This window comes from Cynocephalus volans, chromosome 10 (assembly GCF_027409185.1).
Source record: "Cynocephalus volans isolate mCynVol1 chromosome 10, mCynVol1.pri, whole genome shotgun sequence".
Taxonomy (NCBI): domain Eukaryota; kingdom Metazoa; phylum Chordata; class Mammalia; order Dermoptera; family Cynocephalidae; genus Cynocephalus; species Cynocephalus volans.
Genome location: NC_084469.1, coordinates 112,092,795 through 112,117,967, shown reverse-complemented (window position 1 = coordinate 112,117,967; position 25,173 = coordinate 112,092,795). Strand labels below are relative to the sequence as shown.

At 54.4% G+C, this 25,173-nt stretch overlaps 1 protein-coding gene across 2 annotated transcripts; it reads left to right on the top strand.

The window, feature by feature from the left end:
* The first annotated feature begins 8,025 nt into the window (after positions 1-8,025).
* Positions 8,026-24,300, top strand: DEF8 (differentially expressed in FDCP 8 homolog). 2 transcript variants are annotated; one of them, XM_063109515.1, is made up of 13 exons: positions 8,026-8,078; positions 9,218-9,298; positions 11,805-11,985; positions 12,788-12,885; positions 14,823-14,972; positions 16,192-16,333; positions 17,639-17,803; positions 18,420-18,547; positions 18,703-18,816; positions 19,767-19,847; positions 20,914-21,003; positions 21,180-21,289; positions 22,340-24,300. In XM_063109515.1, exons 2-13 carry the CDS (start codon positions 9,257-9,259, stop codon positions 22,440-22,442), a joined length of 1,404 nt encoding a protein of 467 aa, XP_062965585.1. In that variant the 5' UTR covers positions 8,026-8,078; positions 9,218-9,256; the 3' UTR covers positions 22,443-24,300. The 2 variants fall into 2 exon arrangements, with proteins under 2 accessions (XP_062965585.1, XP_062965584.1); XM_063109514.1 differs by having other exon boundaries at positions 20,863-21,003.
* The last annotated feature ends 873 nt before the right edge of the window (positions 24,301-25,173 follow it).

Here is a 25,173-nt window from a genome sequence, read left to right as displayed (position 1 = left end):
AGCCACTCGCAGCTGGAGTACGGGGCCAGGCAGCTGCCAAGGCCAAGACAGCAGCGTCTCCCCCAGAGCCACCCAGCTGCTGACATCGCCCCCAGCTCTGCTACCCATCAGCTTGTCTCGACATCCTAAGGTTCCCAAGTTATTGTCCTCCAGTATTTACAGTTAGGTCCCCACCCCTCGTGAGTCCGCAGGACTCTGTCTTCCCCACCACAGGCCATCTCCAGTTTTGTGTTTCTTGTCTGTCTCTTTGTTTTATTGTGGTTCCAGGTCTGATGTTTTATGGTTTGTTTTGTTTTTTTACTGATTTGTGTTTATATTTTGGGGGATACTTAATAAATCTGTTGCTGTCAGATACCCCTGCCTGGTGCTGGAGATGTTTTCATTCTGGAAATTTGGGTCCAGAGAGGTGAGGGGCAGACAAGGAGACCTGGGTGGGGGCTGAACCTGAAAGTGCCTCAAGGCCCAGCCCCTGCAGAGCTCCAGGAAGTGGGGGAGGGGCCTGGAGAAGGAACTGGCCTCATCCCAGAGCCCCCAGCACAGCTCTCCTGTGATTTAGGAACAATCCATGCTCATCCCACAAGCTGACACATTCTAGAACTTTCTTCTGGTTCAGCAGGAGCTGAAATTTACAGGCAGGCAGCCCTTGTCATGGCAGAAACTGACATCAGGCCTGAAGCCCGAGACCTGATCTAGGGAGAGAGGGAAGGGAGCTGAGCATTCCCTGGGAATATGTGGGTGTGTGGGGAGAGTCAGGGCTTGGGCTCTGGGAAGGGGCTGGTTGGGTAAGACGTGGTGCCTGGACCCAGGCCCAGGCCCACAGTGTTGGCTCTATGCTCCCCTGGTGGTCATTTCCTGCAGTCACAGGACGCACAGTGTCCAGCTGCACTGGCACCTGGAAGGGGCATTGCCACAGGAGACACCCCTACAGGGAAAGAGGCTGACTGCCCGGGCGCGCACAGCAAGTGTTCAGAGCTGGGTGGGGGCCCAGACTCCTCTTCACCCAGTCCCCCTGCTGCCCATCCCTCAAAGCCAAGGGCACCATAAAGCCTAAATCCCCCCAGCCTCTTGGCAACAACATGAAAGTGGCCTCTAAGCAGGCGTGGCTCCTTCTCACACCATCCTTCACTGTGGCTGTACAAGCACAGGAAGAGAGGTTGGGGGACTGCTGGCAGTCTCAGGAACTGAAGCCCCAAAGGGCCACACATCCTGAACCCTGGCCCCGACCCACACACCCAGCATGGATGGGCATGTGGACCACTGGGACTGTCTCGTCTGTTAGCCATTGCTGTGTAACAAACCACCCCAAGACTTAGTGACCTGAAACAGCAATTTATTATTTCTCTTGATTCTATAACCAGATGATTCTTTGGCTTCATGGTGTTGGCTGGCATAACTGCAAGGTCTAAAGCCTCACTCTTGGGACCAGCATTCACAGGTGCTAGCTGGGGATGGTCAGTCTCTGTTCTCCACCACAAGGCCTATCCCTGTGACTGCCCAGTTTTCCCCACAGCATGGTGCTCTCAGGGTGGGCCAGCTTCTTACATGGCAACTGGCCTTCCTGGCCAGGAACAGGCCCAGAACCCCTGTGCTGCATTCAACCGGTTAGAGCAAGTCCCAGGCCTAGCCCAGACATGCAAGCGTGTGAACCTGGGAGATGTGGTTTGTGAGAGGCTACCAAACACAGTCCGCCACACACCTCGAACTTCACGTCCTCTCCTCTAGTCCTGCCTCCCCAGAGCAGCGAGGCCAGCTCTATCTGTCCAGATGCTCAGGCCAAGCAGCTTGAAGCCGTCCTCGACTCTTGTTTCTCCCACCCACAGCTGCTCCATCAGCAGATCTGGCTGTCTCTTCCTCCAGAATATGTCCCCGTCCTCTCCTGTCTGGTCCACGCGGTCACCTCTCACTAGGCTCCCTGCTCCTGCCTGGCTCCTCAGTCCCTTCCTCACATGGCAGCCAGAGGATTCTGTGAACACAGTCAGCACTCAGGCCCCCACTCACACCCTGACCGGCCCCTCCCCTGGAGCGATGGAGCCCCATGGCGGCTACAGCATCTGCCCTCGGCCTCACCGGCCTCACCCCCACCTCTCTCCCTCTTGTTGACTCTGTTCCCTTCTTACCACTTACCTTGATGTTCCTCGAACACTTACGCCAGTGCCCACCTCAGGGCCTTTGCACAGGGTCTTCCCTCTGCCTGAAACATCCCCCACCCCAGATATCTCACGGCTCCTTCAGTTCTGTACTCAAATATCACAGGACATTTCCTGACCCACCCTTTAACCTGGCTCCTCTCCTCTGCACGCATGACCCTTCTCCAAGTCTACTTTCTACGCAGCACTGACCACCTACATCAGTCAGGGGCCTACCAGGAAAGAGGCTGCCCCCTGGGGGAGGGAGCGTGGGCAGGCCCCAGTCAAGGAGTACTGAAGGTAGAGGGGTCAGGGAGCAGGATTACCAGGCCCTGCCGACAGCTGGAGCCACAGGACAGACAGGCCCAACAGGAGCTGTGGCTTCTCACAGGGAGGGCTCCACTGCCAAGCCCCAGGCCGGCTCAGAGGGTGCCAGCGCCTGGGCACTACCCTGCCCTCCCCTTCTCTCCATCCTCCAGTCCCTGCTGAGGCTCCCATGGGCTGGATCAGCTGGAAGTCAGGGGACAGGGGAGCCAGGGGGCCTTCCATTCAGCTCCGCATTCGGCAGACTGAAAGGTGGGTCTGGGGTGGCTAGAAGGCATCAGCCCACCTTCACCATGTCTTTCCTTCAGTCACCAACCGACTGTCTCCTCCACTGAACATCAGCTCCATGAAGGAATTTCTGCGTTGTTCCCTGCTGCAATCCTCGTACCGAAAAGAGTGCTTAACTCACAGTACCTGTTTAATAAATATTTATTAAATAAATGGTGTAAATTATAGTCTGTCATGTAACAAGAAGTCTGGAGATGGTCTTCCAGGGCTGGTCTTCTGTCACCTCCGTGAGCCCTCCCAGGTTGCAGGTTCATCCCCTCTGTCGATCACAGGATGAGCCCCATTGCCCAAGACCACTGCCACCCCAGTCATCACAGTTGGATCAGGGGAAGAAAGGGGAAATTTCTAATCTTATGACTCCTTCTGGGGATGAAATCCCAGAAATCCCCAGCGGTTGTCCTGTCACATCTTCTTGGCTTGGTGGGCACACCTGTTCTTACAAATGCCTGGCAAGAGGAACAGAATCACTCCCAATGGTTTTCATGAATCAAGGTCACCCACCGAGGCAGAGAAGGAACCATATGCACAAAATCAAAGCTCTTGCAGTGGCAAATGGGGAGGAGGCATTGGGGAGGGACCCAAGAGAGTATCTACAGAAAAACCCAGACAGTCTCTGAAGGGCAGGACAGTGGTGGGGATGGGGTGCAGTGAAACCAGTCCTTTGAGGAAGGCTGACAGGGCTGGGATGCTGGGCATGAGAACTCAGAGTGGGTGGCAGCCTCTCCAGGTGACAGTCTGCAGAGTGTGCACCAGTTAAGGGGAGAAAACTGAGGGTTGTGGATGACCCCTCAGCACAAGCAGGACGTGTGTGCGAGTCCAAGCAGCTCTCAGGAGGAATGCTGGGATGTTCCAGACCACACTGAGGTTGGCGTCCGACCTGAGGGCTTCTCTTGCTCCAGCTTCTGCAGCCCACACACTCCGGCCTCTCCAGCTATTCCTCTTGATCTCTGCTGGCTGTGTCCTTCTCTTTTGTAAACCTCCTAGCTCTGTCTGAACATTATTCTCAAGATGCCATGTTCCTGACAGATCGTATTTTCTAAAGATAGTCACGAAATATCTTCCATTCCATAGGCCTTCCTGCACTGTGACCCTGCCACTCTCACACCAAGAGGCAGGGTCTAATTCCCTTCTTCCTGAAACTGGAATGGCATTAGTCACATTTTCGTAAGAATAACTTTTGTGGAAGTGACACTGCGTGACTTCCAAGGGTAGCTCAGGAAAGGTCATGAGCTCCTGCTTGGTTCTCATGGAACACAGTGCCATGCTGTGAAAAGCACAGCCACATGGAGGCATCTGGTCGATCATGCCAGAGAGCCCAGCCTGAGTTGTTTCAGTCAATGCAGTCAGGAGCAAGAACGTGCAGGCAGCTTAAGTGTTTGAGTGTCCCCACCTGATGTCACAGAGTGCTTCAGGCATCACGGAGCAGAGACAAGCCACACCCATTCTGTCTGAATTCCTGACCCACAAGACTTGTGAGCACTTATTCATTGCACTAGGTTTTGCAGTAGTTTGTTATGCAGCAACAGATACCCCAAACAGACCCCTTGGGGCTACACCCTGGTGTGTGGCTTCTGCCTATCCTGGAGTTCAGAGCCTGCCAGAGGCTGTGGTGAAGGACGGTGTCTTCCCATCCTTGGGGTCTGCTGCAGATTGAATGTCCCCCCCAAACTCATTGAAGCTTGACCCCAGTAACAGTACTAAGAGGGTGGGAAATTTGATTATGGTATTTGAAAGGTGGGGCCTTTGAGAGGTGATTAGATTGTGAGGACTATGCCCTTGTGAATGGATTGACCCATTCATGGAGTAATGAGTTATCGTGGGTGTGGTTCTGATGACTTTATAAGGAGGGCAAGTGAGGAGGCTAGGGCTTTCTTACAAAGCCCATTCTTGCTATGTGACACTCTGTGTTGCCACAGGACCCTGCAGAGAGTTGCACTAAGAAAAAGGTCCTCACCAGATGCACCCCCTCAATTGTGAACTTCCCAGACTCTGAACTGTAAAAAATGAATTTTGTTTTCTTATAAATTACCTGGTTTCAGGTATTCTGTTATAAGCAACAGAAATGTACTAATACAGAATCCTACTCAGCAATAAAAAGAATAAACTACTGACACCTGTGACAATATGGTGCATCTCAAAATAATTACTCTGAATGAAAGAAGGCAGACAAAAAAAGGGTACCCACTATATCATTCTATTTCTATAAGATTCTAGAAAATGCAGCATAGTGACAGAAGCAGATTAGTGGTTGTCTGTGGATAGAGGCAGGGACAGAGGTGGGAGTTGCAAAAGGGCAAGATGAAACATTTAAGGGTGATGATAGGTTTACTGTCTTAATTATAGCATCTCAGGTATACACATATGTCAATACTTATCAAATTGTACACTTAAATATGTGCCATTTATCGTATGTCAGTTACATCTCAAGAAAACTGTTAAGAAAAAGGAAATTTCCAATGGCTTGTGTCTGGTCACAAATCAAAGCTGATGTATTTACGACTGGCCCGCAGCCCCTCCTGTCTCCAGGGCCCTCCTCTGACTCCACCTTGCCCCGAGTTTGGGCCACGTAGACCTGCTTTCGGTCCTGCAGGCTCTTTCAGTTCCTCGAGGCCTTGGCACTTGGAATTCCCCTTCCGGATGCTCTTTCTGAGCTCTTCGGTGGCTCCCTCCTTCTGACCCTTCAGGTACTGGCTCGAGCATCCAGTCCTCCTTCCCTGACCTCAGTCACTACTTTGTTTATTTCCTTCCTGGTGCGCATCACATCTGTGATTAATTTGCATCTTTGCTTATTGTCTCTTTGGTTCCCTGAGTGCTGAGACTTAGTTGGTCTTCTCACCCCGGTGTCCTGGTGCCCCAGCTGGAGCATGGTTCTCAGTAAATGTGCTGTTGAATGAATGGTCTACAGAGGAATGGAGAAATGGTAGTGACTCACTCTAATAAATAAGTAGACATTAAAAAATATATATATATATATTTATTTATTTTTAAAGATGACCGGTAAGGGGATCTTAACCCTTGACTTGGTGTTGTCAGCACCACGCTCTCCCAAGTGAGCCACGGGCCAGCCCAGAAATAAGTAGACCTTAAACTGCATGTAGAGAGGGCCACCTTTGTCTCTCCTTGGGGGTGTGTGTGTGTGTGGGGGTCCCATTGCTTGCATAGATACTGGTTCAGAGTCAACATCGGGTACTGATACGCGTTTGTGGAGTGGGCCACCTGCTGGGTGGAACATTCTTCCTCTCAGGGCTGGCCTCACCTGTAGACTCACCCCTTCCTTCATTCCTGTAACTGAGCACCCCCGTGTGCAGGCACCGGTCTAGGCCTTGAAGCAGTAAGAAAAGCCCCAAATGCTCGCCAGCTGCCCTTAGCTTCTTGGGGGGTGGGGATCAAGGACAAATAAAAATGTACAAGATAGAGGATGTCAGGCAGTGACAAGTGTGTGTGGGGAAGGGCCCTGCCTCCCAGAGAAGATTGCTGAAGCCTGCCGAGGAGGAAGGCAAGGGGCAGGTGTCTGGATATGACTGAGGAAGTCACAGAGGCTCAGCCAGGCAGATGCCCTGAGGGGTGAGCCTGGTGAGTCGAGAAGCCAGGAGGTGAAGTCTGGGGTAGACTTCTTTTTCCCAGGATCCCCCTGACCGTCAGATTGAGGGTGGGGAGGAGGCTGCTGCAGCTATCTGTGTGGTCACAATGGGGCAGGGACAAGGGGTCAGATTCTGGGTACAACTGGAAGGTGGACAGTTCAGATGAGGAGTGTGGGAAAGTGGGGGTCAGTGAGGTTGGGTCTCCAGCAGTGGGAAGAGTGCAGCTGCCATCCTAGAGGTGGTGACAGCTGTGGAGGACAGCTGTGGAGAGGTCAGATGTCCATTGGGACATGTTGAGTTTGAGACACTTCTGAGAAGACAGTTGGTGTCACTGCCTGAGCTGTGGGGAGAGGTGGGCTCACCACCGGGGAGCCTTCAGCACAGAGTTGTTTCCAGAGTCCCTGCCTAAGTGTGATCAGCAAGGCAGGGAACAAGCACCGAAGGGAGAAAAAGACCCATGCAGAGCCAGAACACTACAGTGTCCAGCGGCAGGAGGTGCTGAGGAGCTAGCAAAGGAGACCCAGAGGACGGCCAGTGGGGTGAGCAAGCAGAGGAGGGGGCTCCTGGGAGCCAGGTGAGGAAGGTGCCTTGTGAAGGTCTCAGTTCATTCTCCTCTGCCATTGCCCAGGCCTGGGCTTGCCAGGATGGTCCAAAGATCTGGCAGGAGAGGAGCCGGGAGAGGGAGGCCAGGTGGAAGCAGGATCCCTAGAACTGGGGATCCTGGAGAGGTAGATAGAACAGCAGCCCCAGGTCCCAGCTCAATGAATCCTCCATGCAGGTCTGAGCGAGCAGAGAGGAGGAGCGGGGTGCTAAAGCTATGCTGAGCTGGGCTGGAGTGTCACTCCACCCTTCTCCCACTATGTGACCTTGGTAAAGTTGATGGAGCCACCTCACCTAGAGGAGACCATCTGACTGCGAGCTCAGACAGGGTTAAATGAGATGGTGTGTGGCTCCCCCTTGGTGGAGGCCCCTGGCTGCTGGCACTATCATCATGGTGGCCCCTCTGAACAAAGTGGGCCAAGTCCAGAGGCAGCCAGAGCTGCACCCTTCTACATAAAGGGGAAACTGAGTCTGGGAGCTCAGGGGCACCACAACCCACACAGGGCTGCCTGCCTGTCTGCCTTCATCTGTCCTCAGCTCCCCTTGCACGTGTAAGGGGCATCAAGTAAAGAAGCTTATTTCTGGGCTGAGGGCAGGAACAGGGGTGTGGCAGGTGGTGGGGGAGCAGCCCTTTTTCTCTCTATAAACACCGGGGAGCAGTAACTATACCAGTCCCTGCAGGTAGGGGCTGCCTCCAAAGTCCCATCCCTCTGCTCCTCTATTGAACGCCCCATAACCTCGCTGTGCCTCAGTTTCCTCTTCTGTAAAGTGGGGTAGAGTGACAGCATTTTGCTCCCTTATCAGCTGTGAAGACCACACAGGGTCCTGCCGAGGGACCCAGCACAAGCCGCTGCTGCCCGCACGGTGCTTCTCCCTTTTCCTTTTTATAAAAAAATTAAATGTCACAATTTTTAAAAAAGTGTTGTGGCTTGAATTTAAACCAGGGCTTTTGTGATTAAAGGAAATATAGGGAATGCAGCCCCCACGGCCGTGCCACCTTGAGGTCGCTCATCTCCCGGAGGAGGCCCGGCGCGCAGACTCCGGGACCCGGCGCGTCATGAGCCTCCGGGCCAGAGGCGGCAGCAGCGGGCGGCCGGGCGGGACACAAAGTAGCGACGGCGGCGGGGCGGGTTACAATGTAGCAGGGCGCGGCCATCAGGTGAGCGGCGGAGGGGGGGCCTCGGCTGGCCGCGGTGGGGGCTGGAGGGGACAGGAGCGGGGGGCGATCGGCTGTCGGGGGTCCACACGGCCCGCCGGGCCCAGGGGCTCCGGGTCCCCCATTTCCCGATGCGGACACCGAGGGCGCAGGCCCTGCCCGAGATTCCGCGTTCCGGTCCTCTCCGGGTCAGAGCGGGCGGTCGTGACCTCAGCTGGCCCCCAGCCCCATGGGGGCAGGGTCAAGATGGAGAATCACCCCCCCCCCCCCCCCCGGCCCAGGTGACACTGTCACTGCTTCCTGCGATCAACACAGGCTGCCTCTGTGGCGCCCGTGAGGCCCTGGGGAGCTCCGGGGATGCTGGGCTGCTGGGCCTCAATTTCTCCACCTATGAAATGGGTGCGCATGGGGGGAGAGACCTGCTCCTAGGAGGAACCTGGGACACGAGGGTCTCCAGAGGGATTTTGTGTTGTTGTGGGTGAAGGTGGGGCCTCCTGGGGTGGCTTGTCTCTGCAGCAGGCGGTGGCCACACTGCCAGGCTTCAGTGGCAAACAGTTCTTAAAGGAATGGTAACCCTATCCCTGCACACCCCAGGGTCCTGGGAGGCCTCTTCCAGGCATGAGTGGATAATACCCGCCCCCACACACCAAAGACACCAGCGTGAATTGTCAGGGCGTCTGGGTGGCAGCTGCAGTGATAACTCCACTTCTTGGTGGCTGTACCTGGGCAGGACATGGAGGCTGGCTCAGAGCATCCTGAGCTTCAGCCCAGTGTCCCTCAGCCTCTCGGAGCCCCTTGGACTTTGTTCTGAGGTTTCCTTTAATTGCTAAGTTGTGGAGTCCTCTCCGCCAGGGGAGGGGTGGTCTCTAGAGAAGGGCAAAGGGTGGAATAGTGAGTTTTCTTCCTCTCAGTCTCCTTCCTTTCAAGGCCAAGCCCAAATTCTGGGGGTCGGGTTCTGTGGGGTGAACCGTGGGGGTGGGGAGCTGGTGCTGGGGGATCCCATCCTCCGGGTCTGTGAGCTGGGACATCATCTGTCTGCTGAGGGCAGGGATATACGTGTGATCTCCAACTTGGCAAAGAGAAACTAAGGCTGAGAGATCAAAAATCTTCATTCGTTCATTCGTCCACTGTCTCTGTGCCAGGCCTGGGTCTCGTACTGCTGCTCAGGAGGTGAATAAAAGATGCTTTTTTCCACAGTCCAGAGGAGAGCTGCTGGGAAGAGGGTAGGTGCTCCTGCCAGGGCGCCTGCCTTTGAGATCCTCTGGCCATATTTTAAAACACCGGCAGGTTTCCAGGGAGAGCCCCTGGGAGTGGCCCTGCCCCCCCCAGCCCCTTCTGGCTGGACTGGTCACCATGTGATGACCAGTGATGGGCTCAGCAGCAGTGCTGGGCTACCGGCTTCACTAACACACAAAAGTGCTTTTGCTTCTGTCCACCCCAGAATTAGGTGTTCTCTCCGATTATAGGCAAGAAAATGGGGTCCCAAAGCTCATCACTGTGAAAGCCAGAGCTTAAATCAGCTGTCTCGATTCTTTAAAACAACAGTAACAATGATTATAATAAGTTGTAGCTGACATTTATTGGGTGCTGATTATGTGCTGGTCAGTGTCCTCAGAACTTTGTATTAACTAATTAACCAATCTTTACAGTAACCCTGTATGTTACTATTATAATCCCCAATTGAGACATGAGACATTGGAAGCAGAGAAGGGTTTAGGCATTCACCCAAGGTCACACAGGTTGGAGCTGGCAGAACTGGGCTTCAAATCGGGCCTGTCTGTCTGATCACCACAAGGCTATTGGGGTGATCAGTCAGGATCTGTTTTGGCTGCAGGAGAGAGAAACCTCCCTCCGGATAACTGTGGTATAATAGAAATCTATTTCTGTCTCACTTGAATGAAGCTTAGCAGTGAGCAGCTCAGGGCTCAGGTGGACTCCCCTGCAATCTTGTCACTCTACCATCCTCATTCCTGGCTTCTGTGTCACAGCCCAAGGTGGCTGCTTCAGCTGCACCTGTTACACCTGCACCCAGATAGCAGGAGACAGGAAGAGCCGAACAGGGGCAGCCCCTTCCTTTAAAAACAATTTCCAGAATCTTCTATAATCTTTGTGTTCATGTCCCATTGGTCAGAACATGGTCACATTACCATGTCTCATTCAGGGGAGGCTAGGAAATCATGTGACAGACACAAGGTGAGGGTTCCCCACTTGGGAAGAAGGGTGAGTGAATTTTGGAACAGCTCGATCTCTCCTGCACTCTGGGTGTTCCCTAGGACACTCTGGGGAGGCATTGGGCATCAGGTGGCCACCTCAGACTCTACCACCCTGTGTGACTCACCAAAGTCACTCAGGTAATAAGTGAAAGAGGTGGGACTTGGGCCCATGGCACCTGTGTCGCCCCCGTGTCTCCCTGTTCTGACCCAGTGGCAGCCCATCAGCACATGCTAGGTCCTGCCAGACTGTAGCTCCAGCCACCCAACCCACACTGCCCACCACAAGGGCAGGACAAGGAGGTCCTTCAGGTGGTGTGGAGTCCCTGGCCCAGGTGGAGGTGACCAGTGTGGGGCTGGGGTGGGGCCTCCTTATGCAGCTGCTGTGAGGTAATTGGTTCAAACTCCAGCTCCCCATGGCCACACTGCATGACCCTGGGCAGGCTCAGTTCTCTTCTCTTTCTTTTGGGGAAGGGGGCATGGCAGGATTTGGAGGATTGTCTTTTATAGTTATGAATTATTTCAGACTATAACAGGTATAGAGAAAGCATAACCAATACCCATACTCTTCACGGCTTAAAAACAAAGTCCTTCTGACTTCTTATAACAATAGCAAACCCTACCAAGAGCCTGCTTTGTGCTCAGTATCTACGAACTCTTTTCACCTTCTCAATTAACACATGAGGAAATGGAGGCAGAGAGAGGCTCAGGAACATGGCCTGGCTAGTTACGTGGAGGAGCCAGATGCAAACTGCCTTCCCAACCACAGCCAGGAACCATCAGCCCTGTGTGTTCTGCAGTTACTGATCCTCGACTTCTGCCGGGTGGGTGGTGAGCTAGGCACTTCCTACCTGACTCCTGGGATCCCAAGGCATGGAGCTACGGGACTGACCCCGGTCATGTTGCCCATCAGAAGGATTGGAACCCAGGCCCAAAGAGGGGCCAGTGTGGCCTAGAGCCTAGATGCATTTATGGGGGCTTCTCCAGGAGCTGGCAGTTAAGACCCCCAAGAACCCCCACTCCTGGGGCTTGGAGAAAGTGGGCCCTGCCCGAGGTCATCCCACAGGTGGCAGAGCAGGGATAGGCCCTGGTATTGGCTCCAGAGCATCCAATACTGAGCATTCTGATCAGGCTATGGGTTTGGGGTGGTTTGGGAAAAAAGCACCTCAGGAAGGGGGCCAGGAAGGAGAAACCCAGTTTTGGGAGGCATGTCTCTTGGGCACAGGCTGACAACAAGGGCACGGCTGGACTGGAGCTGAGTGAGGCATCTGGGGCCAAAGCACCCTGTGCTGGGAGGCAGGGGACCTGGGTTCCAGAACATCTGGCTGGGCCCCCTTGGATAGGTCATGAACCCACATGATGTGCGTGGGACAGGCATCATGCTGTGGGGCTCTTCCTGAGGAGACATGTCAGGGGGACCTGGGCAGGGCAGCTGAGGTGGTTTGGGGAGGGGATGAGGATCGAGACTGTGGGGTGGAGGTGCCCCACCAGACCCCCTGGCCTTGCCCCCAAACCCCAGGGGGGATGTGGCGAGCCCGGGACTGGGCACTCATCCCGGCCCCACAGGTGGAATGCTATGGAATATGATGAGAAGCTGGCCCGGTTCCGGCAGGCCCACCTCAACCCCTTCAACAAGCAGCTTGCGCCGAGGCAGCATGAGCAAGAGCCCGGTGAGGAGGCCCCGCGTGTCACTTCTGAAGGTGGGTGCCAGTGGGGGCGCAAGCTGTGTGGGCAGTCCGAGCCCTCCTTCCTTCCTGCTCCCCTCCCGTGCACCGCTCTGGATCTGCCCTTTTCCCTGGCAGTGCAAACCACTTTCCACCTGCTCTGCAGTTTACTGCTGTCTCCCCTGCTAGAACGAACACTCCCGAGGGCAGGGCTTCGTGCCTGACTTGTCACTGTGGCTTCCCAGAGCCCAGCACACACTGGGTGGGAGAGAGGTTAGCAGATGGAGTGTCCTGACTCCTCTGGGGGTCAGGAGGGCATGAATGCTCAGGGCCAGGGTGGTTGCAGAGATGGTCTGGGGTCCACACAGGGCTTCATAAATTTTGCTGTGTAGCCATTCAGTGACTGTTCTTCAATCCATGTTTATATGCAAGGTGTCTGCCTTAGAAATTGGGATATTTCTAGGGCCGGCGCCTGGCTCACTTGGGAGAACGTGGTGCTGACAACACCAAGTCAAGAGTTAAGATCCCCTTACCGGTCATCTTTTAAAAAAGAGAAAAAAAGAAATTGGGCTGTTTCTGTAGGAGTGTCACCCCACTTCACCTTTTTGAGTGGCTCTTTCCTGTCTGCGCAAGGAGACAGGTTCCTTTGTAAATGCAAACCAGACAGATGTGCAGAACCGAGCAGCGCCCAGTGCACCCAGCGCCTCCTTCCTGTGGGCTCCCTGAGTTCCCTTCCCACCCCTGGCCACCCCAGCCTCCTCCCTGGGGGTGGGGGGCAGAAGACAGCAGGCTGGCCTTTCTCTCTGCCACCCCAACACCTGTCCCCCTCTCCCCACAGAGGCCCTGCCTGAGTTGTGCCCTGGGGAGCTGGAGTTCCACTGCACCGAGCGTGTGATGGATCTTGGCCTGTCTGAGGACCACTTCTCCCGCCCTGTGGTAAGGTCTGGAGTCGGGTGACTGTGTGAACCCCCAGGGTATGAGGGGCCAGTAGTTTTCTCCTCACCCCCTCCCAGGTGTCACATCCTTTCAGACGTGGTCCTGTGGGCTGGGGGTGCAGTCTTCCTCCCTGCGAGCCACCATTGTCAGCCTCAGCTGCCCCCTCCTCAGCCAGGACTCCTGGGCCTCAAATCTGAGGCCCACATGATACCCCCAATGCCCACCCTCCACGCCTGTCTGGCGGCAGGTGGAGACAGCCCGGCTTGGGGTTTGGGAGCCTGGGGCTGCTCCTCCCCGCTGAGCTCCAGGCTCATGTGAAGCAGATGTGAGTTGGTTCCACCTGAGGTCCTTGGAGTCCTGGGACATACTGCAGGGTGGGAACAGGGAGGGAAAGAGGGAAGCCCCCGGCCCTTCTCCCACCAGTCACTGCACCACAGCGCCATGCTCGTCTGCCCTGTGGTTTGTTTTACAGAAGCCTTGTTTTGAAGAAAAAAAGTAAAAGAGACCTAATGACTAAAAAAAAAAGAAAAAAAGTTGAAAACCAACCATCTCCAACTTTTATCTGAGAGAAGCGTGGTAGTAACATTACAATGTAACTGGCAAAAGATTGGGCTGGAGTCTCCCAATTCTTTTTTTTTTTTTTTTTTTTTTTAGATTTTACCAAATTATGCCTTATTAATATTATTTTTTACATTCTATGATGTGGAGGGAGTGGGAGAAGAGAAAGGAGGAGGAAATGGGATGGAAGAAGGAGGAAGGAGGAGGGGTGGGACTCAGTCCTGTGACACCCCCCACATTCCCACAGGGGAGACAGGGGGCTTCCAGCAGTGCTTGGTCCTTGCCCGGCTGGGTGCAGATGTCAGGGGTGTGTGGCAGAAGCCTTCGCCCCCCACGACCCCAGCTTGGGAACCTGGGGCCCTTCTTGCTGCGGCTTGGTGGTTGTCACTGGGCTGGTTGCGGGTGTCAGGGCGGGGGGATGTAGCCAAGGCCCTCAACCCCCCACTGCTCTGGCTACGGACCCAGGGTGCTTCCTGCAGCGGTGTGGTGTTCATTGCTGGACAGAGCCCCTCAATTCTAATTCATTTTTTACTTTGTATGTGGCCTTTAAGCTTTCCCACACAGATATACATTTCGTATATGTGTTTTGTATTTTTATTGTAACAGTTTTGAGCACTTCCTTTGGGCCACAGACTGAGAGCCAAGGGGGATTGGGGGTACCACCTCCTCTTTGCCTGGGCCTCTGAGCTCAGCATCCTGGAGGAGGAGGATAGCTCCGGAGGGCAGGGTCAGCCGAGCTCCCAAGCTCTAAGTCCTTGGTGGCAACCGTGTTCTGAGTCTGGTCTTGGCTGCCCTGGTTTGCTATGTGGTAAGAGCAGCTAGAAGGACCGGGCTGGGGTGGGTGGGCACCTCCAGGCTACCTTGCTGGCATCTGCCTGGGCTTGGCAATTAAACCAGAGGCCAGGCTGGTTGGTTAGCTTAGTTGGTTAGAGTGTGGTACTGATAACACCAAGGTCCAGGGTTTGATCACCGTACTGGCCAGCCACCAAAAAACACAAAAAACCTAAAATAACAAAAACTGGAGGCCACTTCCTCTCCATGATGGCGAATGTCATTTCCCCAACTTTCCTCTAAGAGGAAGCTGTTTAGAAATAAGTGAAATGGCATCATGAAAAAAGCAATCGAATTTCTAAAAGAAGGAAGTTGTCTTTGAAAAGCGCCCTGAATTGTTTCTTCAGAGGCCTGTGAGTAGACAGGTCCAGCCAAGGGGGCAAGTGGTGCAGGGTGGATCTTAACCATGCTGCTGACTCTCCTGGGGCTTGAGCAAATCTCCGGCCCCCTCTGGCCTTCAGTTTCCTCATCTGGGGGAGGGGGTGTTGAGCTCTGCTCTGGCTCTGACTCTATGAGGATGGGCCTAGCTTTGACCCCAACCTGGACAGGGTCTGTTCCTGGCCTCCGACATCCAGCAGCTGCAGCAGGCAATCGAGGAATGCAAACAGGTGATTCTGGAGCTGCCTGAGCAGTCGGAGAAGCAGAAAGATGCCGTGGTGAGGCTCATCCACCTCCGGCTGAAGCTCCAGGAGCTGAAGGTGGGTGCTGGCTCCCTCCCACGTGGGGGGGCTCCCTCTCGGCTCTGAGGGGCTGAGGTAGAAAGGTACCCAGAAAGGCAGTGTGAAAGGTGGAGTCCTCACCCCCTTGCAGGCTGTTTCTCCGTTAGTCTAGACCCTCTTGGTTGCAAGGGACAGAAACCCAACCTTAAGTAGATTAAATCAAAGAGAAAAAAGCATCTGCGTGGTGAATGAAAAATCCTCCAACAGCGTCAGGAGTCTTGCCATCCTTCTACTCTACTTTCTGTTTGATCCACTCTCAGGTGGGCTTTCCTCTTGTGGTGGCAGAGACAGCCCCAGCCCCTCTCTGGCTAGCTGCCCAGTCCTGGCACAGGAGTGCTGCCCTGTCTCAGTGGCCAGCAGGAGCTTCAGGCCTGATTTTCATTGGCCAGTCTTGGGCCTGCCCCTGACCCAATCACGGTGGCTGATTGGCCAGTTCTGGGTGGAGTGCCCACCCGGAAGCAATCACAGTGATTGGCCACTTCTGGAACATGTGCCCACCCTGGGGGTAAGTCCCACCTTGAACCACATGACCTAGAGTAGAAGGGGTGGTCTCTTGAAGGTGACAACAGGAGGAGGTAATGGATCCCAGAAGCCAGAAACCCCAGGGTCCCTGATGCAGTCCTCGAGTCTGGGCATTCTTTGGCTTGGCTGCCACTGTGTGCCCTGTACACTGCGTCCCTGGGAATTTAGACAGTGGAATATCACAAGGAAGTGGGCAAGGCTGTGGTAACAGAGGAGAGAGGTGTGTAATTTTCCTCATGTAAAAATCCTGTGGGTGGTTTAGGGCCCATGTGGCAGCTAATGGTGTAGGGATTGTTACTCTGCCAGTCCCTGGGGGGTGCAAAACAGCCCACACCACACCTCCCGCATCTGCACCAAACAGCAGAAGAGAGGGCGGGGGGAGAGGCTGCCTCCCTGCTGCTCACGTGTCCTCAGCCCCAGTGCAATTCCAGCAAGGACGTAGCTGCAAGGCTGGGAGTGCATAATCCTGGAGGTCTGTGCCTGACTGATCTTTGTTCTAGTGCTGAAGCAAAGAAGGAGCGTGGCACTGGCCAGAAACACAAAATTTCTACTACAAATGGTGCCTGGAAGAAATAATTTGAGGGGCTTGTATGAAGAAGGAGCTGCAGCCAGCTCACCCATGACCCCTCACCTGTGATCCCTTACCCGTGACCCCTCCCTGACCTTTCCTCTGCAGGACCCCAATGAAGATGAGCCCAACGTCCGTGTCCTCCTAGAGCATCGCTTCTACAAGGAGAAGAGCAAGAGTGTCAAGCAAACCTGTGACAAGTGCAACACCATCATCTGGGGGCTCATCCAGACCTGGTACACCTGCACAGGTGGGCCGAGACCTAGACCCACTCCCCTGAAAGAGTGGTCTGGGTCCCCAGGGCAGGGCAGACAAGCCCAAAGCTCTGCTCCCATGCCTGGGTCACCTTCAAGTGAATTATCTACAGTGTACTCAGTTTACTGAACCCCAGGGTGTGCTGGACATACACAGAATGAAAGAGACCAAAATCCCTGCCTCTGTTGGGCTCACATCCAAGATCCGAATTGTCCACTGTGGTGGCCACTAGTCTTAGGTGGCTGTTCAAATTTTAATTAATTAAATAGGTAGTTCCTCAGTTGTACTGTCTATATTGCAAGTGCTTAATAGCCACATGAGGCTGGTGGCTGCCACACTGGACAGTAGAGAGAGGACATCTCCATCATTGCAGGAAATTCCATGGGCGGTGCTGTTCTGGATGAGAAGTCAAACCAGGAAGTGACATGATATGTCACACAGTCATAGTACAGTGAAGAAAGAGGGAAGGGATGGCATGTGTGGGATGGAGCAGGCATGGCTTCAGAGTGCAGCGAAAAGGCATCACATGGCATTTGAGCAAAAACTTGGAGGTCAGGGAACAAGCCAGGAGTGTATCTAGGAATGTTCCTGTGGGGGGAGCCATGCGTGCGCAGGCCCCGTGGTGGATGTGTGTCTAGTGTCTTCGAGCAGGAGCAGAGAGCACTGTGTCTGTGGAAGGTGGGGTAGAGGTGGGCTCAGAGGTGGCTGGGGGCGTTTTTTTAAGTGCAGCAGGATCACTCCGGCTGCTGAGTTGAGCTTGGACTGGAGGAGGAGGGCAGAGGTGAGGGGAGATGAGTTTTCACTGTGGCTTTCTAATCATGCGGGGCAGTGGGAGTGTGAAGTGGCTGAGTTCGGTGCTACATGAAGTAGCTGAAGGTTTGGAAAGGGGGTGTGAGATAAGAATCAAGATGACTCATGACTTTTAGTCTCAGCAGTGTAGGGTGGAGTTGCTGAAATCTGAGATGGGAAAAGCCCCGGGGTGGAGTGGGGTGTGGGCCTGGTCCCGAAGAGTGGGGCTTCTATTTGGACAGCTTGGGTTTGATGGGTGAGAACAGCCATGGAGGTGCAACCCTGGGGCTGAGGGGGAAGGGTCTGGATCACCTTTGGGGCAAGGCTCAGGATGGGGACAAGAGGATCTTTGAGGGCGTAAGACCTGTAGGTATGCCAGGAGGTCTTGGATGAATCTGAGCGTGGGAGTGGAGCCTGTGAGGGAGGGGAGCAGTCTGGCTGAGGGCAGCCTGGGCTGCAGGAGGATGCTCCCCAGCTCCTAAGAGGCAGGTGGTTGGTTCCTCCACCCCAGGGTGTTACTACCGCTGCCACAGCAAGTGCTTGAACCTCGTCTCCAAGCCCTGTGTGAGCTCCAAAGTCAGCCACCAAGCTGAGTATGAGCTGAACATCTGCCCTGAGACAGGGCTGGACAGCCAGGATTACCGCTGTGCTGAGTGCCGGGTGCCCATCTCACTGCGTGAGTGGTGGCGGGGAGAGGACAGGGTGAGGGGGCTGCTCTGGGCAGGGAGGGGGCACACAGGAGCCTGAGAGCTACTGAGGACCCATGGACGGGGCAGTCCTTGCTTCTTGTCCTTGGGTGTGGCCAGGGGCTGTGACTGACATTTTTTCATTTCCCACTCAAGCAGACTGAAGTTCCAGCTGTTTCATGACTTGCCCAGGCCACCCAGGACTACCTGAGGGGCCGGCACCTGACAGCCTCCGTGTATGGCCCTTGGTCACAGAGAGCTCGTGTAGACGGGGACTAGGGAAAACCAAACAATCATCATGCCTGTGCTGTAGCAGGCCTTCTTTCTAGACTCACTCATCTTAATTCATGGGGTCCCTTCAGCATTCCTATGGCAGGATCCTGTTATTGTCCCATTTTATTGATGAGAAAACTGAGGGTGTGAGGCCAGCTCCTGAGGTCTCCTGGCTGAGAAGCGGATATATCGGGTTTGCAGGGTGCAAGCCCTGGCACAGCCGGCTCTCACCCGGGAGGACTGACGGCATGGCCTGGAAGCTGTTGGGGGGCAGGGGGTGAGGTGGGGACCCTGACAGCTACCCTGACCTTGTGAGGACCCTGTCCCCTGCAGGGGGCGTGCCCAGCGAGGCCCGGCAGTGTGACTACACCGGCCAGTACTACTGTAGCCACTGTCACTGGAATGACCTGGCTGTCATCCCTGCACGTGTTGTGCACAACTGGGACTTTGAGCCTCGCAAGGTGGGGCGTGGAAGGGTGTTGTGGGGTGTCCTGGGGTGGGGCAGGGTGGGTGTGCATGTCCCTGGGTGGGTGGGGGCTGGCTGTGCAGGCCTGAGTTTGGGGGCATGACACCTCCAGGTGTAGTGCTATAGGCGCCACTCAGCCGTGTCCCGCAGGTGTCTCGCAGCAGCATGCGCTACCTGGCGCTGATGGTGTCACGGCCAGTGCTCAGGCTCCGAGAGATCAATCCTCTGCTGTTCAACTATGTGGAGGAGCTGGTGGAGATCCGGGTGAGGCAGGGGTGGGAGCGCTGCATCAGATGGATCCTATGGCAGGGCCAGGGACCCTTTTCTCCTCTGGCTGCTGTGGGGGCCATGGGAGGTTCTGAGCAGAGGAGAGATGCCACTTGCTTAGGTTTAGCAGGGCCCCTTGGCTGTCCTTTGGATTGAAGAGGCTAGAGCCATGTACAGTAGCAATCTGGTGCCAAGGCAATTTAAAATATTTTAGTAGCCACATTAAAAGATGAAGTTAACTGTAATAATATTCTTTATTTAATCCAATATAGTCAAAAGATTATTTCAACATGCAATTAATATGCAAAACTATTGAGATATTTTACATTCTTTTTCGGGCCATGTCTTTGAATCACAGCAGTCTCAGTCCAGACCAGCACTCTCAAGTGCTCAGTGGCTGTCTGTGGCTGGTGGCCCCTCTCTTAGGCAGCAGTGAGGCAGGAGGTGGGGGAGGGCAGATGGGGCTTCAGTTCAGGCAGGAGGTGGTGTCTCAGGTGAAGTGGTGAGAGGGGGTTAGATTCCATTTTATAGGGGAGGAGACTGAGGCAGATGGGCTGAGGAGGGATCTGAGATTTGACTGGAAGTTTGTCTCAGTGTGTCTAATGCAGCCCCAAGCTGGCCCTGAGGCTGCTGGCTCCTGGACACGTGGTGTTCTGGGCCTGTAGGGCTGAGGAAAAGTGAATGTCAAGGTCCTGTCGAGCTCACAGCTTTGCTTTGAACTTGAGCTAGGCTGGAGCAGTCAAGTCTGGGACTATCCTGGGGAACATGAGGGCACCTTGTCCATCCCTCACTGACCCTCCTGTCCCCCAGAGTATAAGGTCAGATCATCCTGTAAGCGCAACTCCCTACAAAGCCAGCACAGGGCCAGCCCCATCAGCCACGCAGGTGTGGCCACGGTGCCAGCCTGTGTCCTGGCTGAGGAAGCCCACCTGCTTCCCTGTCCACAGAAGCTGCGCCAGGACATCCTTCGCATGAAGCCGTACTTCATCACCTGCAGGGAAGCCATGGAGGCACGTCTGCTGCTGCAGGTCAGACCAACAGGGGGAATGGCCCCAGCCGGGAAACAGAGCTCAGGTCCTTTCCAGATAACTTTATAGCTGGTGTATGTTGTGCCTTTAGCAGAGGGTCTCCCGAACTCTGTCCCAAGGAACACTAGATCTACAATAAGCAAACTGGTATTGTACCCATAGAAGTGTTCTCTGATTATATCAGTTTGGGAAATTCTGAGATAAGCAAGTTTAGCCTTTATGTGAATCTCCACGGGGCAGGGTCAGCCCAGCCCTCCTCAGGCAGGTTGACCATGAAGCACAGTTTTCAAGGCTCACCTATTTAGTTGTTCAACAAATGTTCACAGACACTGTTCTAGATTCTCAGGAGCAGTGAACAAAACAGGCCCTTAGAGAGCACCTTTCAGGTAGGCAAGGCAGGAGGAGTAGGCAGTCCTCCACGTCTGTGGGGTCTACATCCAGGGATTCAGCCAATTGGGAATCAAAAATATTTGGGAAAAAAAATTGCGTCTGTACTAAACATGCAGACTTTTATTCTTGTCATTATTCTCTAAATGATATAGTATAACAATGATTGACACGGCAATTAACGTTGTGTTAGGTATTACAGGTGACGTGGGGATGACTTAGAGTGTACATAGGTTACATGCAGATGCTGCAGATGCTGTGACATTTCATATCAGCCTCTTGAGCATCCTTGGATTTTTGATACCGGGGGAAGGTCCTGGAACCAATCCCCCATGGGTACTGAGGGACGACTGTAGTATGTTGGGGGTGCAGGTTAAACAGGGAGGTCAGGACCAGGCGGGAGGGTTGCCAGCAGGGGCAGTCAGTACAGGGGAGAGGAGAGAAGTGGAGCACACAGATCAGGAAATGGCCCTGGCCCCACCGTCCCCACTGGCTTCCCTGGGCTGGTGGATTCTGCTCTTGGGGCCCAGACACAGAACCCATCTGAAGTTTCTGCAAGTGGCCATAGGTGGGCAGCAGGAAAGGGCCCCTTCCAGTGCTTGGGGTCATAGCTGCTGGGACTTGGCAGCTCCAGGACCGGCAGCATTTCGTGGAGAACGACGAGATGTACTCCATCCAGGATCTCCTGGACGTGCACATGGGCCGCCTCGGCTGTTCGCTCACTGAGACCCACACGCTCTTCGCCAAGCACATCAAGCTGGACTGTGAGGTGGGCCCCCACCCCCACCGTGGCTGTGGTCTGCTCCAGAGGCAGCTCTTTGCCCCCAGCCCTGAGGGCTGAGCTTGGCAGGAGAAGCTGCTGGGCCCCCTGCTGGCCCCAGAGTGCCCTTCAGAGCCGGTGCTTATCTGCCCCCCCCGACCCCCACACTGTTCCCCTCCTGCCAGCGGTGCCAGGCCAAGGGCTTCGTGTGTGAGCTCTGCAGAGAGGGCGACGTGCTGTTCCCGTTTGACAGCCACACGTCCGTGTGCAGCGACTGCTCGGCTGTCTTCCACAGGTGGGTGTGGCCCGGCCCCACTCTCAGCCAGGTGCTGAGGCTCCACCCTGCCCTCTGACTGGGGGACCTGGCCTTTGCCTCAGCTGTATTGGTCCTGTGGGAGCCTGCACTACTGCCCATGAGAGAGGGAGAGACAGCCATCTGGGTCTTTGCTGCTCATTTTCAAAGCCCTTTGTTGATCCTGAGACATGGAGTTAGACCCTGATGTCTGTGGCTAAGTTCAAAGTTTCATTAGAAATGAACACCTGTGTTCAGGGGCTGGGGAGGGGGCTGCTGTGGCTGTTTGGAAAAATAATACACAGAAATTAGAAGAAAGATATCTTACTATCATTCTTTAATAGGCATAATTACCAATTACTTACTAATGACATGTGTGCATCTGCTGGGCTCTGGACACCTTCTCAAACCTGGAGTCAGATGGGACAATAGCACTCCCATTTCTGTCTACACTGATTTTTGCCTGGTCTTTGCTGTTTGTCATAGCAACTGTTGAAATACCAGCTCTGCAAAGCAATGTCTCAAAAACTAATGTTGAAACTGTGAACTCCCTTGAGCTAGCAGGGAGTGGGTGGCATCTGGCAGACCTCACACACTGCCATGTTCTCTTCAAAATCTTAAACTAGCCTGTGGAGCCCCGTGCAGTAGTGCCCTGGGGTTCTTTAATGAGCAGTTCGGGAACCATGACTATGGTAGTAGTGATAAGAACTGGTGGTGACAGTCTAGTAACTAAGAGCTTGGAGCCTGGTGTGGCTCTCTGGCTCATTCAGGCCCTTCAGCTGTGAGGCCTGGGACCTGAGTTGGCTGGGTATAACAGATGTCATGAGGATCCCTTAGGGAGGCCCGTATCAACACACCAGGTAAGTACATACCATACATGGGCCTCATGGTCAGTCACACCTGGGTGTGGACCCCACTTCTGCCCTTTGGTAATGTCTCTGAGCTTTAGTTTCCCCATCTGCAGAGGGGGTTAGTGGGAGCTGACTTAGGAAGCTTGTGAGGGTTTGGTGGTAAATTTCATGGCAAAAGCCCCAACCTTCTTCCTGCCCCCAGGGACTGTTACTACGACAACTCGACCACGTGCCCCAGGTGTGCCCGGCTCACCTTGAGGAAGCAGTCACTCTTCCAGGAGACTGGTCCAGATGTGGACGCCTAGGGTGCTGGGGGAAAGCACTGAGTGCTGCCTGGCCCATCTGGCGCCTGCCCTGCTGGTCATTGCCAAAGTCAAGGTATTCATTCTACTCTGGAGACCACCAGGGTGCTGCCCCTGGACCCCTCCACCCCTGCTGGGCGAGGGGGTGAGCCCACGAGGATGATCTCCCAGGTGCTTTCCCAGACTCATGGTGGCCACACCTGGCTGTACCTGGTTTGCTGCTGTGAGGGGTCATGGTGTGGCCCCCGCTCTCCGCCACTACAGGACTCCCTGGGGCCCACCCCAGAAGCTGGTCAGGATAGGCTGGCTATAGACTCCCAGCTCCAGCACAGCTTTATCTGCAGAGATGGTCTGGGTTCTGCTCGGATGTGCTCACCCCAGCTGCTTGTCTCTTCAGGGGCTTCTGGCTGTCCCTGGCTGGGGCTGTCCATGGTCTCTTCTGAATCTGTCTTGGGCAGTCCTTCCAGGAGGGTTACCATCCTCTCTGTACAGCCAGGAGAGATAGGGGTGTGGAGCTTTCTGCAGCTGCTCCTGCCTTGGTCCATCCCCTGTCATCCTGGTGCTCTGAGCTGGGTGGCTGGGGGTCCAGCCTGAGGAGGATGTCTTGGCTTCCAGCTGTGAAGCAGGGACAGTGCCCGCTGGTTACAGTGGGTCTGGGTGGCATTTCTTTGCCCCTGAGGGACTCTGTCATGCTGCCACAGGCCTATGGAGGGTCCAAATGGCTTGAGGTGACTGACCAGGGGTCTTTTGTTTGGGGGCTGCGGTCATTTGCCCGAGGGAGCCCTGGGCAGGATGATGGGGCAGGGGTGTGGGAGGTCCTGCACTCATGACAATGGCCCCTGGATGGCAGATGAGACCTACAGTCACCACTGGCCTAGGTGTTTGCACTTTATGGATCCTGCGGTCAGGGGCCACAGGAGGGGACGTTTCAGGATGCAGCTTCCCAGTCTTTGGCCCCAGGAGGCGGTGCTGCTTGCCTCTGCCCTTTTCCTGCCCTGGACTGTGCTTGGCTGTTGTGCACATGGTTGACACACGGGGAGCGGGCAGGGCACATGGCTGCGTGGATGTCTGTCACCTTTGACCAGGAAGCCTGAGGGGAGATACCTCAGCCAGCAGGAAGGTCAGCTTAGCTCACCGGCCATTCAAGGGGTGAAAAAAGAGAGCGTCTCCCCTCCCTGGCCCTCTGGCCATCAGGAAAGGGGTGGTGCCATCTTGCCCCACATGGGGGCTTCAGGCAAGTACTGTCTCCTCTGTCTCAGTCTCCCTATCTGGAAAATGGGGAGCAACCTCAGGGAGCAATGTGAGAAGGGAGCACTGTGGTGTCCTTGAGAGACTGGTGTGGGACTGGGCCAACAGCAGATCCCGTCCTGCTCCCCTTCCTCTGTGGGGCTGAACAGGGGTAAAGGTCAAATGCCGTTTTTCTGCACCCCTCAATCTGCACATCTATCAACACCACATCACATTCTGTCATGGGGATATTGGCCATTCCTGAGTCTCCTATGTAATCAGCATCACATTATTCCAGTTACAAATCACTGTGTCCATAGAAAATGTTAGTGTGCTGGCATTTGTTGGACAAAGGGTTGGGTCCCTTTTTTTTTTTTTTAACCTCCCACCCATACTTCCTCCCCCAACATTGTCCACCTGCCCCTTATAGATGACAAACTCTTTAAACAGAATCATGTGCGGGTCTTTCTGTGAGTCCACAGCATCATAGGAAGAACTCAGCAAGGAACCGATTTACATGGCCAGCGCCTTACAGAAGAGACCCTGAAGTTGGCCCCTCATGGGACCAGGCTGGCCCGAGGGATGCCCAGTTGCAACAAGGCTACTGTCACTGTCATTAAATATGCATTCTCTAGACTCATGTGTGGTGGATCAGGGACAAAGCAGAGTTTGTTGACATACAAGCCAATTGCAGGCGTGGGAAAAACTCACAGCCTTCCCCATCCAGGGGGTTGAATGTACCTGGTTTGGGATGAAGTCATGTGTCTTGATTGCTTGGGAGCAGCACAAATGTTTGGTGTCAGTCATAGGTCTCAGTCTGCTGTGACACAATGTGCAGGGAAGTTGCAGTCTTCTAGGCCTTCATTTCTTCTATGAGATGGGATGACAAACATATTTACCGGGATTGTTGGGGTTCCAGGAAGTGCTTAGTACTGTGCCTGGCATGCAGGAAATGCTCAGTAGATGGGAGCTGTGTCTTTCTAGAGTCCTCTTGTTGGAAGGATTGTCTCCATAACTTAAGCGTTGAGAAACTGGCCAGTCATGCAAATCACAGCAGGCACAGCAAAAGCCCCATCCTCTCATCTTCACACCAGACCCACTAAAAGGCCCCTCACCACAGCTTAGGGCTGTTTCCATTACCCTTAAGTAGGGGTTATTAATGGATAGACTCCAGGGGAACCATAAATTCCTCCCAAATCAGATTCAAAACTGTATGTGCACATCTTTCTGCAGAGATACCTAGGGTTGTGACCAGGATCTCAAAGGGGCTCTGCTTTGGAAGGTGCCTTTCTACCTCACCCATATCCAACTGCAATCCAGATGGATCCATAGACTGCAACCCTGTGCCTGAGAAGCTCCAGGGCACAGGCATTTCTTTCCTGCTGTGGGGGTGTGCCCAGAGGGCGGGGGAGGTGCTCCAGGGCTATCTGTGGGCCATGGTTCCGAGTTTGAAGATCTGCCTCCAGTTACACATTATAAGCACCTAAAGTTGCATTTGGCTATCAGA